Genomic DNA, 14,608 nt, shown 5'->3' on the forward strand with positions numbered 1-14,608 from the left:
GTGCTTATACCTGCTTGATCTCATTAAAATTGGATATAACATTCTCTGGACTGCATTATTTTTATGGGGACAGCAAATCAAGTTGCCACTGGTTTATGTTTTGTGTTGTTGTTCTTGTTGTTTATTTGGAAGTATAACGTGCTTTCTAGAAACTGTAATTACCTGCTGGGAGCCTCTGTTTGGCTTGGGGTGGGGCCTGACAGGCTCCATCAAGGACGGCTGCTGCTTCTCAACAGAGAGGGCTTCTTTTTTAATATTGTTTTTTATTTTTATCTATGTCATCTTAAATTGTTATTGATATTAATGTTTTAGTTTTAGATTTTATGATTTATGTGGAAATGGTTTTCCATTTGGCTGTGTAACTTTTGATGTGTTTTATTTATTATGACTTTTGTTATGTTGGTAATTATGTAAATCTTGTCATATTTTAAGCTGCCTTGAGCATAGTTTCAGCTATGGAAAGGCAGCATACAAATAAGATGATGGTGGTGGTGATGATTTACTTTTCAGTAAATATGCTTAGAACTGGGCTTTTAGAAGTTCCTTGGGATTTCTCTGGATTGCACTTTCATCCTGATTTGCACAAAGTTTGTGGGGAGGGTGTTTAATGCTGGCTACTTCTTGAGATTTCATCACAGTATTTCTGTGTGGGGAGATTATGCAATTGTTATCCCATTATTATTATTTTTAAAAAGTGTATTTTTCCATTACTTTCTAATCTTTTTAGTGGGTGGAGTGACCAAAATGTCAAATCCACTTTAATTATGCAACCTGTGTTTTCTGGTATGCGATCCCATCGGCGAAAAACGACAGTCTGGAAGCACCAGTCAGCCTTCGTTATCTGCTAGATACATGTCTGTTTGCTGGAGATCAGCCACATCACAGTTAAGGAATGTGGATCCTATCTAGCAAAAAGGATTCATAAACATATTTTCTTTCTGTTTTGAAAAATATCCCTGTTTAGGTCTTCTTCGCTGTTCTGATTGGCGCCTTTTCCATTGGTCAGGTGACTCCAAACCTAGAAGCGTTTGCTATTGCAAGGGGAGCAGCTTATGCAATATTCAACATCATAGACAATGTAAGCCTCCTTTTTAGAGCCGTAGCTTGAAATGATAGGGAGCCAAAATGTCTGAGATCTGTTGTACGTTTGTAATCACCACTGGCTGAGATTTGCCCACCTCACAGGGTTGTTGTGAGGAGGGGGAGAACCATGTATGTCACTTTGGACCCCTTGGAGGAAACGCAGGGTATAATTGCAGTATAGTTAGTAATAACAACATACCCCTTTTCCTTCCCTGTTATGGTTGCAAGGAAAATCCTTCCTCTGATGTTGGTGTTGGGAAGAAATCCTCTCGGTGGAAGATTTTCTTCCTGGCTAATGGTGGCCTTAGATGAGGTGGGGTGTTAGTTGGGGCTGTGGTAGGGAAGAAAGAGTTAACCTCTCTTTCCCATGACTGCGTTCCTAATTAAAAGGGGGAACTGTTTGTTTTAAAAGGAAAAAAACTTGACAAGTTTGCTAAAGGCAGTAGCATCTAGTCTAGATGGGTCTCCACTGGTGATGAGTGTATGAAGTGAACAGAATCTTTACATGCTAGCTTGGTACCCAAAATTTCACTTTGCTTCCAAGTTTCAGAAGAATGAAACTGACCTGAATTTGATTTTTTTTTTTATCTTCTTTTCTTTTCTACAGGAACCTAAAATTGACAGTTATTCACCTGCTGGCTACAAACCCGACCAAATTAAAGGAAATCTGGCTTTCCAAAATGTGCATTTCAAGTATCCCTCAAGGCCAGATGTTCAGGTACTCTATGAGTTAAAATCCATACAAATTCCCACTTACCGCTGTTGAAAATTTAACATTATGTTTGCAAGTGTTAAGGGGGAAATCAATACACAGTCCGAATGGTGTTTAAAATGCATAATTAGCTGTTCTAAGTGCTTTTGTAGACATAGACTCATAGAATCGAGTTGGAAGGGAACCGAGGGTCATCTAGTCCAACCCCCTGCAATGCAAGAACCTTTTGCCTAAAGCAGGGCTCGAAACCCGATTGGAGCTGAACAATAACTGAGTCCCACTAACCTCCGTACTGAAAACAGATTCTTCACACTGATACAAATGTTGGACGTCTTGGGTACAATCTGCATGAAAATCCTTTTTGTTTGTGAGGCATCCTCTTATCAGTATTTTTGCAAATGTATTTGCTGTTCATTTTCATTATTATTTCTTACCTGCCCTTCCCCAGATTCTTCCAGGGTCAGTTACAGCATATAAAAACACAGTAGAATTAAAACGGCAATAAACACCAACAACCCCCCACCCATAAAGACATAAAGGTATAAACACTGGGTTCTTTTGTGCTGTAAACTGTTATCTAATTTTTTGAGCTGTAATCTAATTTTTTTGAGTTTTTGAAGCTCAGTGAATGCTGGTTGTTATGTACTGAGAACAATAGGATCCAAATTGCAGCAGTCTGATTAGTCCTAGAACAATAGGATTCAGAATGCAGCAGTCTGATTGGTCCTAGAACAATGCAGCAGTATGATTGGTTGGCAGGAACCACCCAATCCTGCTACAGATAGAAGTGAATCCACAACCTGATTGGCTTACAGTAGAATTCCGGAATTAGCCAATCATGTGCAGCCCATTGTGTAAATAATGTATATAAAGCAGATACTGTGAGGGGACATTCATTCATTCCTCCTCACCACTATGAGCTGAATAAAGAGCATGAAATCACTTTGCGACTCTGAGTATATTTCACTGGCGACAAGGGTGGGATCCCGCTGAGCTGACTGCCACACACAGCACCGCAGCACCGCCACCTGCCACACCGCTGCCTCGCACCGTGTATCCAGGCTTCAGCTCCGGGACACAAGGAACTCAGAATGGCAGCCAACAGCAGCTTCTCGCCATTCAACCCAGCATCTGGAGACTGGGAAGCGTACGCCTCCCGTTTCACCTTCCTCCTAGAAGCCAAAGGGGTCACCGACGAAGAAGACGCCAAGAAGAGGGCGATATTCTTCAGCGTCTGCGGAGAAGAGACGTTTGAAATCGCCCGGGCTCTCCTTGCGCCTGAAGACGTCGCTACTGTTCCATACAAAACAATAATGGAACAGCTGAAGAGGCACTTTTCGCCACAGCCCTCAGTGGTGGCTCGTCGAAATGCCTTCTACGCAAAGCGACAAGCCCCTGGGGAAACCATAACTGGGTTTGTGACCTCTCTCCGCCAAGCCGCCCGGTTCTGCAACTTCTCAGAGCTGGAGAACATGCTTCGTGACCGCCTCGTCGGTGGCCTGAAGGATGAGAGGCTGCAACGACGCCTCTACGCTAAGAAGGACCTAACGTTCCAGGTCGCTCTGGAGGAGGCCCTGGCAACGGAAGCTGCCGAGAGGTCACTGGTTTTGACATTTCCTGGCTTTTGTCCTTTAAAGGTAGAGAAACACAGACAAAAACACACAAACCTCCATATATGGCTTGCTGTGATGAAATCTATTTCAAGGCAATTAACATAAGAAGAGCTTGCTGGAACAGGCCAATGGCCCATCTAACTCTTCATCCTATTCTCACACTGGCCAACCAGGTGCCTGCAGGAAGCCATCATGCAGGATTCAAGCACAAGCCACCTTCCTGTGGTTCCTTGTTGTTGTTGTTTAGTCGTTTAGTTGTGTCCGACTCTTCGTGACCCCATGGACCAGAGCACGCCAGGCACTCCTGTCCTCCACTGCCTCCCGCAGTTTGGTCAAACTCATGCTGGTAGCTTCAAGAACACTGTCCAACCATCTCGTCCTCTGTCGTCCCCTTCTCCTTGTGCCCTCCATCTTTCCCAACATCAGGGCCTTTTCCAGGGAGTCTTCTCTTCTCATCAGGTGGCCAAAGTATTGGAGCCTCAGCTTCATGATCTGTCCTTCCAGTGAGCACCTAGCAATTGGTATTCAGAAGCACCGCTGCCTCCAATTACAGGTGTTTGTGTCAGGGAAACTTGCTGTGTCTGATTTGTACTTATGAATGTGCTCTACTGTCGCTCACTTTTCTCTGAGCTTGCATCATGACTGTGCATTCCAAGGACCTGGATACTGCACAACCCTTGCAAATAAAATAAAATTAAATTAAAGCAGCTCTCATTGTGTTTCCCCCCCCTCTCTCATCCAGGTGTTAAAAGGCTTGAATCTGAAAGTTAACAGTGGACAGACAGTGGCCTTGGTAGGCAGTAGCGGTTGTGGGAAAAGTACAACTGTTCAGCTGATCCAGAGGTTTTATGATCCTATTGAAGGCATGGTAAGATACTTGATCCAAATGCCCATAAAATGTTTTTTTTTCCCCATGAGCACTGTCAATATCAAATGTCAGATTATGGATATTTTATTTGACCTGGGTTTAAAAGTCTGATATCCTATATCTGCCCTGAAGTATTCAAGGGTAAATAGTGTCAGTCTTGCTGTTAATATTCTTCAGATGAAATTCTTACACTTGCTTTTCTTTATAATATAAACTCAAAGCTAGTTATGAAAGAATTAGTAAAACACATAAAATGCAGTAAAAACAGTTGAAATGGAGCCGAAACCTATTTAAAACAATAAAACCAAGAGCAGGATAAAACAATTCAGCATAAAAACTGGGAGGCAGAACTCTGGGCTGTACAGAATGAAAACCAGGAAATATAGCAAGGTCTTGGGAGTTCAGCAGGAAGGAGCAGGACAGAACACTCTAGGGATGAAGTTCCCCAAGGAATGTACAGTTCCCTGGATTCTTTGGCGAGAGAGCCATGTGCTTTAAATCTGGGGCAGCATGTGTGCTGCAGTAGAGAAGGTGGAGTTCAGAATCAGTTGCAAGGCGAGTTTGCAGGTCTCAAGTGGTAACAGCTCTTCTTCCTCCTGGACCTCTGCCTGTCTCCTCGCCTTACAACTTTTCCTGACATCTCCTCCTCCAGATCCAGCCTAAACTAACCGAAACTCTGTTTCTTTACATCAGGGGTGGCTAATTCCCAGTTCAGGGACAGATCTATCCCCTCCAACCCCCCCCCCAAAAAAAAACACCCTTCACTTATTTTTATGACAACAAAGAAGGAAAACAAATAGATGCAATGCTGGGATGGTCATATGCCAGTGCCTTAACGAAGAGGCAATTTACTCCTTTGCTAGTCATTACATTGATAATTTGATGAGCAGGGAGGAGGCAATAATTCTCCCCTTCCTCAGCTGATCTGCATAGATCAGTTGCGGAGGGGTGTGTGTGTGTGTGTGTGTGTGTGTGTGTGTGTGTGTGTGTGTGTCAGGGGCTGTGTATCCTGTGTGTGCATGTGAGACTATGGGTTGGCTGCCCCCACCAGTAGCACACAACCACTAAAGGGTTGGCCAAGGCTGAATGCAGCCCTCAGACTGTAGCAGTGTGGTGTGGTAGTGAGAGGCTAGGAGCTGGGAGACCAGGGTTCCCTATGCTATGAAGCTCACAGGGTGCCCTATGCCAGAGGAAAAGGTGGGAAAGAAATGCCCTAAATAAATAAAATAAATAAGGAAGTTTAGCCACTCCTGCTTTACATGCTCGTGCCGTCCTCCTTGACTAGGGAGATGGTCTATTTCCTCTTTTTCTTTGCTTTGTCAGGCTTGTCTCAGATTTGTCTATCCCTCTTCCACGAAAACCTTGCAGCTGACTACCACTAGTAATTGGCTGTGTCTGATCCTGTCTCTATCCAAACCCTCTCCCCTACTTTCCTGACTAGATATACCCCTTTCTTCCACTCCCCTTTTCAAACTATGTACTATACCCATGATAATATTTTCCCTTTTACTTCACACATTCTTTTTATGACAGTTTGCCAATATTTATTCTGAGTTCTGAGTGGAACTCTCTTGTGCGATTTGTGTGTGCTTCATTTTAGATTACCATTGATGATCAGGATATCAAGACCCTGAACTTAAGGTACCTGAGGGAGATTATAGGTGTGGTGAACCAGGAGCCTGTGTTATTTCAAACCACGATTGCAGAAAACATTCGATACGGCCGTGAAGACGTCACCATGGAAGAGATTGAAAAAGCTGTCAAGGAAGCCAATGCTTATGACTTCATCATGAAACTGCCCAATGTGAGAAATTAGGATACCCTCCTCTGCTTATCTTATTTTAATGCCTTGTGTCGTTTTTTAAAAGCTGAAATAAACCAAGCAGAATAAAATATTGCCTGAAGGCTGCCTTCTCTAACCTGTGTTAGTGGCAAGGAGAATTCGCTGGGTGTCAAGATCCAAGTTTTGGGGCGAGTAGTCTTTGGTGAGAGAACCCCAGGTTCAATTTAAAATCACAAGTTATATAGCAAAGTAAAGCATGGAAATATATGCTGTAAGAGCTTTAAAATATGCCCTTGTGAGTTCCAAAACATCCCTCTTCCCTTAGCATAGAAAAGACCCTGTGTTTGAAAAGTTTAAAATGGGTTACTTACAAACTCTCCAAAGGTCATGTTCATGTGTTTTCCATACACCAGTCAGAAAACACAGACAGAAAAACTTGGCTTAGTTACAGTGGTGAAAGTTCCTGAATTGTTGGTACAGGAACTCAAGAATGGCTTATAAAAACCATGTGGTCTGAGCTTAGACCACATCACGCTGAGGCACTCAAGTAGACAGAATAACAACAATAGGCTTGATTACCCTCCTCCCAAGGTGAGGGGGTGTGCCTAGCTAAGCCTGGCAGGACAGCTTACTCTACGATGTTAACCCCTTCATGCATCAATTAGATTTAAGCATGCTGGTTATATGAGGCTTGTCCCCCCCCTAATTTCAATATATACAGTTGTGAATACAGTTGTGAAAAGGCTTCCCTTTTGTTCCTTGTTGTGCTGCGCCTCCTTTTTAACAACCCATTTTCACTCTAATCTCTAGCCCAGTTGTTAAATACTGCTTCTCACACACCAAATCCTGCTTGTAGATTTACGGTATCTGACAATTATATCGTTTTTAAATAATCTGCAAATAATTTCCACTCCTCCCTCAGCCAAGTCTCGTCTTGCTTGCTGATTTTAGTTGCAATGCTGGCCAATTCTACATATTCTATTAGTTTATTTAACCAATCCTTTTTTGTTGGAATTTCTTGTTCTTTCTATTTATGCATGTAGATGGTTCTTACAGCTGTAGTTGCATAGAGAAAGAGGTTGAGTTCCTTCTTAGGGATGTCAACATTTGTTATTCCTAATAAGAAAGCTTCCAGATTTTTTGGGATTGTTGTCTTAAAAATATTTTTGAATTCTCCATAAATCATATCCCAATATTTTTTGGCTTGCTTACACTTCCACCACATGTGAAAGAATGTACCTTCGGTCTCTTGGAACTTCCAGCATAAGTTAGATCCTTTTTATACATCTTGATGAGCTTGCTAGGAGTCAAATACAATCTATATATCATCTTTAATAGATTTTCCTTTGAGGTATAGCACAGATTATATGAGGCTTGTTATCCAACCTGGTGTGCTCAATATATTGTTGGACCATGGTGCCCATCATTCCTGACCATTGCCTATCCTGGTTGGGGCTGATGGGCTTTGTAGTTCAAAACATCTAGAGGGCAGCAGGTTAGGGAAGGCTGCAGCTTTTTAAAAGTCTCATGTGGAGTCTGGAAGAAGAATTATCAGTGTTTCCTATATCTTGGGGGATTGTTTTTTTTTTAGTTAAAGGTTGAAGGTCTTTATTATTTATGTGGCACCATGCACACAATGCTTCACAAAGCAACACATGAAAATCAGTGTGAGGGGATTGACAAAGACAGGGAAGGAACTTGGAGGGTGAAGGTAACAGTGGAATAAGTGTGTGTTCCCGGGAAGAGGAATTTATTGTTAGACCACACTGGGAATAGTTGTTTGGGGGTGGGTGGGTAGGGAATAGAGGACTCCTAGCAGCTCTCAGCACCTGTAACAGACTACAGCTCCAAGAATTCTTTGGGAGAAGCCATGACTGTTTAAAATGATATGATACTGATTTAAATGTATAATACCAAGGAGGCCTGTGTGCGTTAGGGCTGCCACTACTGCTAGAAAGAGATTCACTAAAACAAGGCTTTTTTAAATATTAAAATCAGTTGTTGAAGTTTAAATACAGGCCTCATGTTTTAATCTATTTTTTTAAGTTCAGTTGTTAGAAAGGGCAGTGGTTCAAGGGCGTCCTGTAAACTGAGAGTTAGTTTATTTTCACCTTCCTGTGCATGTTGGCTATAAGGTCTATTTTCACACACATTATTATTACTATTTCTCTAAATATAGATGAACCTTCCTAGGCAAATAAACAACCCAGAAATGTTTCTTGAAATGCCTGGTGCTTGGTGCAAGTATTTTTCTAGCCACTGAACACGTGGTGTGTTTTCAGCAAGCAAAACACACATAACACGCTTGTATATTTATTCAGTTATTTAGATTAAATTTTCCAGGATGACTTATGGTCTGGGCCTCAGAATTCCTCAATAGAGATGATCTTCATGCAGGAAAAGTTTCATGGTGAGGGGTGTGCAATGTCAGTGTGGACATGTGTGTGGAGTAAACACATGTCCCCTCTTAGCCAGCCCTCTGTCAGTGGTGGGTGGAGCCAACTTGCACAGGAAGGTGAAAATAAACTAACTCTCAGTTTACAGGATGCCCTTGAACATGAGTGGGTGTAAACAAAGTGGACATGCTGGCCACACCCACTCTTGCATTGGCTCCACCCACTATTAGCATGCAGTCCTCCTCCCCAAGAGCTGGCCAAGAGAAAATGCCATCTGTGGGCCAAAAATTACTCCCTAACCCTGATATAATATATCGGGCCATAACATCATTTATTGGTTCTGAGCTGTTGCTGGTTTTCCCCCCTGTTTTCAGACATTTCACACTATGGTTGGAGAAAGAGGAGCCCAGCTAAGTGGAGGACAGAAGCAAAGGATAGCAATTGCCCGTGCTCTTGTCCGCAATCCCAAGATCCTGTTGCTGGATGAGGCTACGTCAGCTTTGGATACCGAAAGTGAAGCTGTGGTTCAGGCAGCATTGGACAAGGTCTGTTTCCCTGTGAAAACCTTGCATAGTAGAAAATGAATGGTTTACAAATAACTTAAGATGAATAACAGGTTTCATTATGAGAGTAGCGATCTCATTGCATGATGGGCCTTTCCTGCCTCTTTCTCTCCCACTGACGTGAAAGGGCAGCAAAGTTTCAGTCATTTGAACTTATTGTTGCATTTATACTGTTAGGGAGTACAGTGGTACCTTGGGTTACAGACGCTTCAGGTTACAGATGCTTCAGGTTACAGACTCTGCTAACCCAGAAATAGCATCTCAGGTTAAGAACTTTACCTCAGGATGAGAACAGAAATTGCGCACCAGCGGTGCAGTGGCAGCAGGAGGCCGCATTAGCTAAAGTGGTACCTCAGGTTAAGAACAGTTTCAGGTTAAGAACGGACCTCCAGAACGAATTAAGTTCTTAACCCGAGGTACCACTGTATATGTATGGGAGGGGTGTTAGGGGAGGGGTGAAGAACATGTTATTGTGCTCCTTCTGGGGTAGTTTGTCCGTCTTTGGTCCCCACCCTGCACTCAGCTCTCACCTGTGTCTCCCAGAAGCTGTCAACATGCCACAGCGACCACACCCCAGGAAATGGCTTTTGACTGGCCAGCTGAACCAGGTGAGGGTAGCCAATGGGTCTCACACCCTTAGTGAGATAGGGACCTCCCCCTGCATGCGAAGAAAGGCTCTGACGGATTGAGTGGACGAGACCAATAGTGGGTCCAACGGTCAATCATGCCGTTTCTTCATGTGCTATAGAGGGAAGTGAGGGGCAGATGGGGCTGGGAAAGTAGCCCATCTAGGAGAAGGAAAACTCTGATCCTAACCCTCTGCTGCCTTGTGGCTATACTCATTGGCGAGAAAGGCTTTTGGAGTAAACCCATGCCTACTGCCTTGTGGGACATCTTCAGGAGAAGAAAAGGCTAAAAAGTAAACACTGCACAAATCCAGAGTGGAGTCCCTTCTGGCAACTCCTGCAGCCAAGCTGGTGTCAAGCATCTTGTTCTGATTTCCTTTGGACCACATCAGCAAGGCTGAGGCAGGGGGTGGGCCTTGTCATTTGGGCAACCCAGGCTTGCACCCCAGAGAGGTCACTTCTGTGCTGCTAATCAGCAAAACCTATCTGGGAGCAGTTACAAGTTACCGGTCTCTGCACCACAGGAGGCACTGTGATTCTCCAGCCGTTTGACATCACCCCTGGAGGCACACTCCCTTGTCTCTTGAGAAAGATGGATGCCAGCTGCTTGGGACATGGGATTTTCTGCCGCAGGAGCCAGCCTTGCACTTTGATTTGGAGGGTGGGCATTTGCTGCTCCACACCAGGCAGCAAAATCTGCCTTTGCCCATCCCTACCTGAAGGTCAGGGAACCTCCATGAAGAGCCTGTGATGAGTTACAGCAGGGGACTGAAGTTGGAGGAGGGAATTGACAGAATGGAGGGGTCTTCCTCACGCCAGCCTCTCTATACAGGGCACTCTCTTGGATGCCAGCAAATACGCTTAAATGCATTTCAAAAACAGTGTTGTTTTAAAAGGGAGCTGCTTATAACGATCTGGTTGTCTTCTGTATGCACATTTCAGTTTAGGAGAGGCAATTAAAGCATGCCTTACTTGAAAGTGAAATCGAGAATATTGATTGTTTTGAAGGATGGATAGGTCACCATCCCAAAACAGAGCAGGTGTGTTGTAATCAATATTGACAGATCCCTATGGGAATTACAGAGAAGCCCAGGAGTCGGTTCCAAAAAGCCTCTATACCTGCTTTTGTTCCTGATGTTGAAAGCTAAAGGGGGACTGTGGGCATGTGAGATAAGGATGGGAAGCGCTGGTTCAATATCTAGTTAATTAGTTACCTTCCCGGGGTTTCTATGGATTGTTCCTGGCTGTGAGGAATGTTAACTCAAATTAAAGATTAATGAGCAGGATAACCAGACGCCAAAAGGTTTTAGCACAAAAGTAATGTCTGCTAAATTTTACACTAAAAAAAAAGACTTTGAAAGCTGGCTAGGCACAGCTAACCATTCTTTCACCTCTTCCTGGACCAGAACCAGAAAAGGCTTCAGGTCAAATCAGTTCAGTGTCATGCGGTGTGTTGCTGAATTACCTTGTGGAAGATCCAAATTCAGCTCCATTCCTGGGTGTGCCACTCTCTGGCTGTACTTGGGCTGATCAGTTGCTCTCTTGCTGAGTTCCTGTTGAGGTCAAATAAAGATAAAAATATTTTTGTGCCCTGGAAGAGTTTGGCGCAAGTGGTTTTAAACACAACAGGTGGTGCATCTGAGCGTGTGCAGAGTACCTTTCTTCTCCTAATAAACCGGGAAGAGGGCAGAACTAAGCCATGATGACTGTGTGAGAGATCCTTAGAAACTGAAGAATCAAAGCTCGGTGATACAAAAGGTGTTGGATTCAATCCTCTGGGGCTGGGAATGACTCCTGCCTGGAACCCTGAAGACTCACTACCAAACAGCGCAGAAGCCTTTTTCCTGCCAAGCGCCTCATCCCCACAGAGTTGATCTTTTGAGGACTGCATAGTGTTGGTGAATGGGGTCAGAGCCAAAAGTGGGTGGTGCTGGCTCCCCTCCCATCTCTCAGCATCTTTCTGCCATTTCCCTCTCTGAAACATACTTTCCCACCTTCTCACCCCTTGCCTTTTCCTGCAAGACCTATTACAGTCGTTAAGAGTCGTCAACAGGCTCATCTCAGCTATCTGCCAATCTCCCATTCCCACCACCCTTCTGAGTAATACCCCTCCCCACCTTCTCACTATATAGAAGGGTCTGGCAACTTCTGTTTCAGTGTATCTGAAGAAGTGTGCATGCACACGAAAGCTCTTACCAAGAACTAACTTAGTTGGTCTTTAAGGTGCTACTGGAAGGAATTTTTTTATTTTGACTATGGCAGACCAACACGGCTACCTATCTGTAACTGGAATACTTTCCCATCTTTGCTTTCCCTACTTGCTACTCGTATGAAATTAGGACAATGCCTGATTGGCTCTAAGGCTGCATTCCCTGGGATAGGCGGTACTGGGGTAGAAAGCTACCAGATGCTAGTCCATCTACGTACCAGTGGCACCAGGTTCCCTCCAAGATTGGGGGAGGGGGCTGATGCGTGCTGTGTGCGTGTGTTGTCATGTGTGCATTGCTTGATATCACACGTGTCTCCTGACACTGCATAGGCCAGTGCAGTTGCACTGGACCCCCTCAATATTGGAGTGGGGGGCTGGACCCCCTTCAAACAAATATTGAGTTGGTGTGCCTGCTGCATTCTGACTGCTTTTTCCTTTGCAATTTTGAGCAAGGCCCATAGCTCAATGGCAGATCATCTTAGAGAGCTACTGCCAGTAAGTGTAGACTGGGCTGCCCTTGGTGGATTAAAGTCTCTGTGTAAAATGTGATGCAAAGACTTGTGAACATAGGCCAATGTTAACTGAATCTGAATACGTCTCTTTAGGCAAGGGAAGGTCGCACAACTATTGTAATCGCTCATCGGTTATCTACAGTCCGCAACGCAGACCTCATAGCTGCTTTTGAAGATGGCTCCATCACAGAGCAAGGAACACATAATGAGCTCATGGCAAAGAAAGGAGTTTATTTCAAACTTGTTAATATGCAGGTACTGGTTCATTTCTTTTCTTTTCTCCCCTTTTGTCACGTTGGCATGTAAGTCCTCTTGAACTGAGTTCTGTTCCTATTCGTCCCTGTGGCCCAACTCCACCAAGTCCTTTGGGAACTGATGCTGCAATGCAACCTCTTTTCCTATATGCACAGTCCTAGCGACTGTTGTGGCTCCCTGCAAAGAATTCTGGAAGCTGTAGTCTGTTAACGGTCCTCAGAGTTGTTTAATATATTCAGCTTTTATTGTTCTCAGTTCAGTGTATATACCGTATTTTTCCGTTTATAAGACACCCCCATGTACAAGATGCCCCCTATTTTTGCGGCAACAACCAATCGGCAGTCCACCCTTGGCACTATCCGTGTATAAGATGCCCCCTAATTTTTGATATTATTTTTTAGGGGGGAAAACCTAGTCTTATACACGGGAAAATACGGTAATTCTATAAACATTTCACACCAGCATTTTGAAATCCAAATCTCTTTCAAAACTTCTGCTCTCTTATTTCAGTCAATTGAAACTGAGGTTCGTTCAGATGAAAATGAGCTCATTGACGGAAAAGGCATGTCAAAAGAGGCATTAAAAGACTTATTGGCAAATGGAGTGCGACGGCGTTCAACTCGCAAGAGCTTGAAAAGGCCAGAAGAGCAGGACAAAGACCTTGAGGTCCAAACTGTTCAGCCTGTAAGTGTCTCGGCTTTAAATTGCAACAGTGCTAATTGTGCTTTGTGTGTACACCAAAGTTTGAACCACAGAGCCTAGGGCTTGCCGATCAGAAGGTCGGTGGTTCGAATCCCCGCGACGGGGTGAGCTCCCGTGGCTCGGTCCCGGCTCCTGCCCACCTAGCAGTTCCAAAGCATGTCAAAGTGCAAGTAGATAAATAGGTACCGCTCTGGCGGGAAGGTAAAAGGCTTTTCCGTGTGCTGCTCTGGTTCACCAGAAGCGGCTTAGTCATGCTGGCCACACGACCTAGAAGCTGTCTGTAGACAAACGCCAGCTCCCTCGGCCCATAGAGTGAGATGAGCGCGTAACCCCAGAGTCGTCCACAACTGGACCTAATGGACCTTTACCTTTGTACACCAAGACATGTGCCAAGACTTGTTTTCAGGTCTGCATCTTCCTGTTCCTGGCTGATCTTATATTCTTCTGCTTTTCTTATACTATGTTCCTCTATGCAGGCTCTTGCTCTGATGACCCCTTTGGTTTTCAGGGCTCATCTCCTACCTTACTGCATCCCGAGTAGTTGCTCCCCTCCATAAGAGTGGCTCTTGTTTTGGATACACCTGACAGCCTTGATTTGGTGGGGGGATCCCCAAAGTCTGAGCCTGTTGAAGGATGTGTGTCTGCAGTTCACACTTTACAAATTTGTTGAAGGAAACAGATGCAGCAGCAAACAAATGTAAAATGTGTAACCGCTCTCAGTTAAAAGATCTTCCTCCCTCCTTTTTTGAGACTTTGCTTAGTGAAGACCCATCACAGAGTCTTTCTACTTTGGTCCACCAGTTGATTTCTCTTCATTTAAGGGAAGTGGTACAGGTTTTGTTTACAGAAAGTCAAATATTCAGGTTAAGAATAGGTGACAAGAATTAGCTCTGCCCAACACCCTGGAGAGACTGTGGTAATTGAAATAGACAAAGGTCTACAGGGAGCAAACAGAACCACGGGCGTTTCCTAGATCAGCACCATATTTCCTGTAAAAAGAAAAGCAACAAGTATAGAGAGTTTATGAATGGAGGCCAGAAAAGGGCAGAGAGCACTGCATAAAACATTCTCCTGTCTTCTAGAAGGAAAATTTGCCCTCAGTTTCATTTCTGAAGATAATGAAGTTGAATGTGTCTGAATGGCCTTACTTTTTGGTGGGAACATTTTCTGCAATCATCAATGGAGCGTTGCAGCCTGCGTTTTCAGTCATATTCTCTGAAATCATAGGGGTGAGTATATAGTAAGTTCTGTCTCTGACATCCATTCCAAAACTACATTTAGATGTA

General features: G+C 44.1%; 1 protein-coding gene across 4 annotated transcripts in view; it reads left to right on the forward strand.

The window, feature by feature from the left end:
• The window catches only part of LOC308569358 (ATP-dependent translocase ABCB1-like), a 57,995-nt gene that overhangs the window by 26,205 nt on the left and 17,182 nt on the right, over nucleotides 1-14,608 (forward strand). For all 4 annotated transcript variants that reach the window (XM_081163143.1, XM_081163144.1, XM_081163142.1 and 1 more), the window contains exons 10-17: nucleotides 965-1,078; nucleotides 1,691-1,801; nucleotides 4,151-4,276; nucleotides 5,877-6,080; nucleotides 8,830-9,000; nucleotides 12,459-12,620; nucleotides 13,131-13,304; nucleotides 14,405-14,551. In XM_081163143.1, the coding sequence (XP_081019269.1) occupies nucleotides 965-1,078; nucleotides 1,691-1,801; nucleotides 4,151-4,276; nucleotides 5,877-6,080; nucleotides 8,830-9,000; nucleotides 12,459-12,620; nucleotides 13,131-13,304; nucleotides 14,405-14,551 (1,209 nt within the window). The remainder of the gene's footprint in view (nucleotides 1-964; nucleotides 1,079-1,690; nucleotides 1,802-4,150; nucleotides 4,277-5,876; nucleotides 6,081-8,829; nucleotides 9,001-12,458; nucleotides 12,621-13,130; nucleotides 13,305-14,404; nucleotides 14,552-14,608) is intronic.

Source organism: Podarcis bocagei, assembly GCF_964188305.1.
Source record: "Podarcis bocagei genome assembly, chromosome: 12".
In the NCBI taxonomy this organism is placed as follows: domain Eukaryota; kingdom Metazoa; phylum Chordata; class Lepidosauria; order Squamata; family Lacertidae; genus Podarcis; species Podarcis bocagei.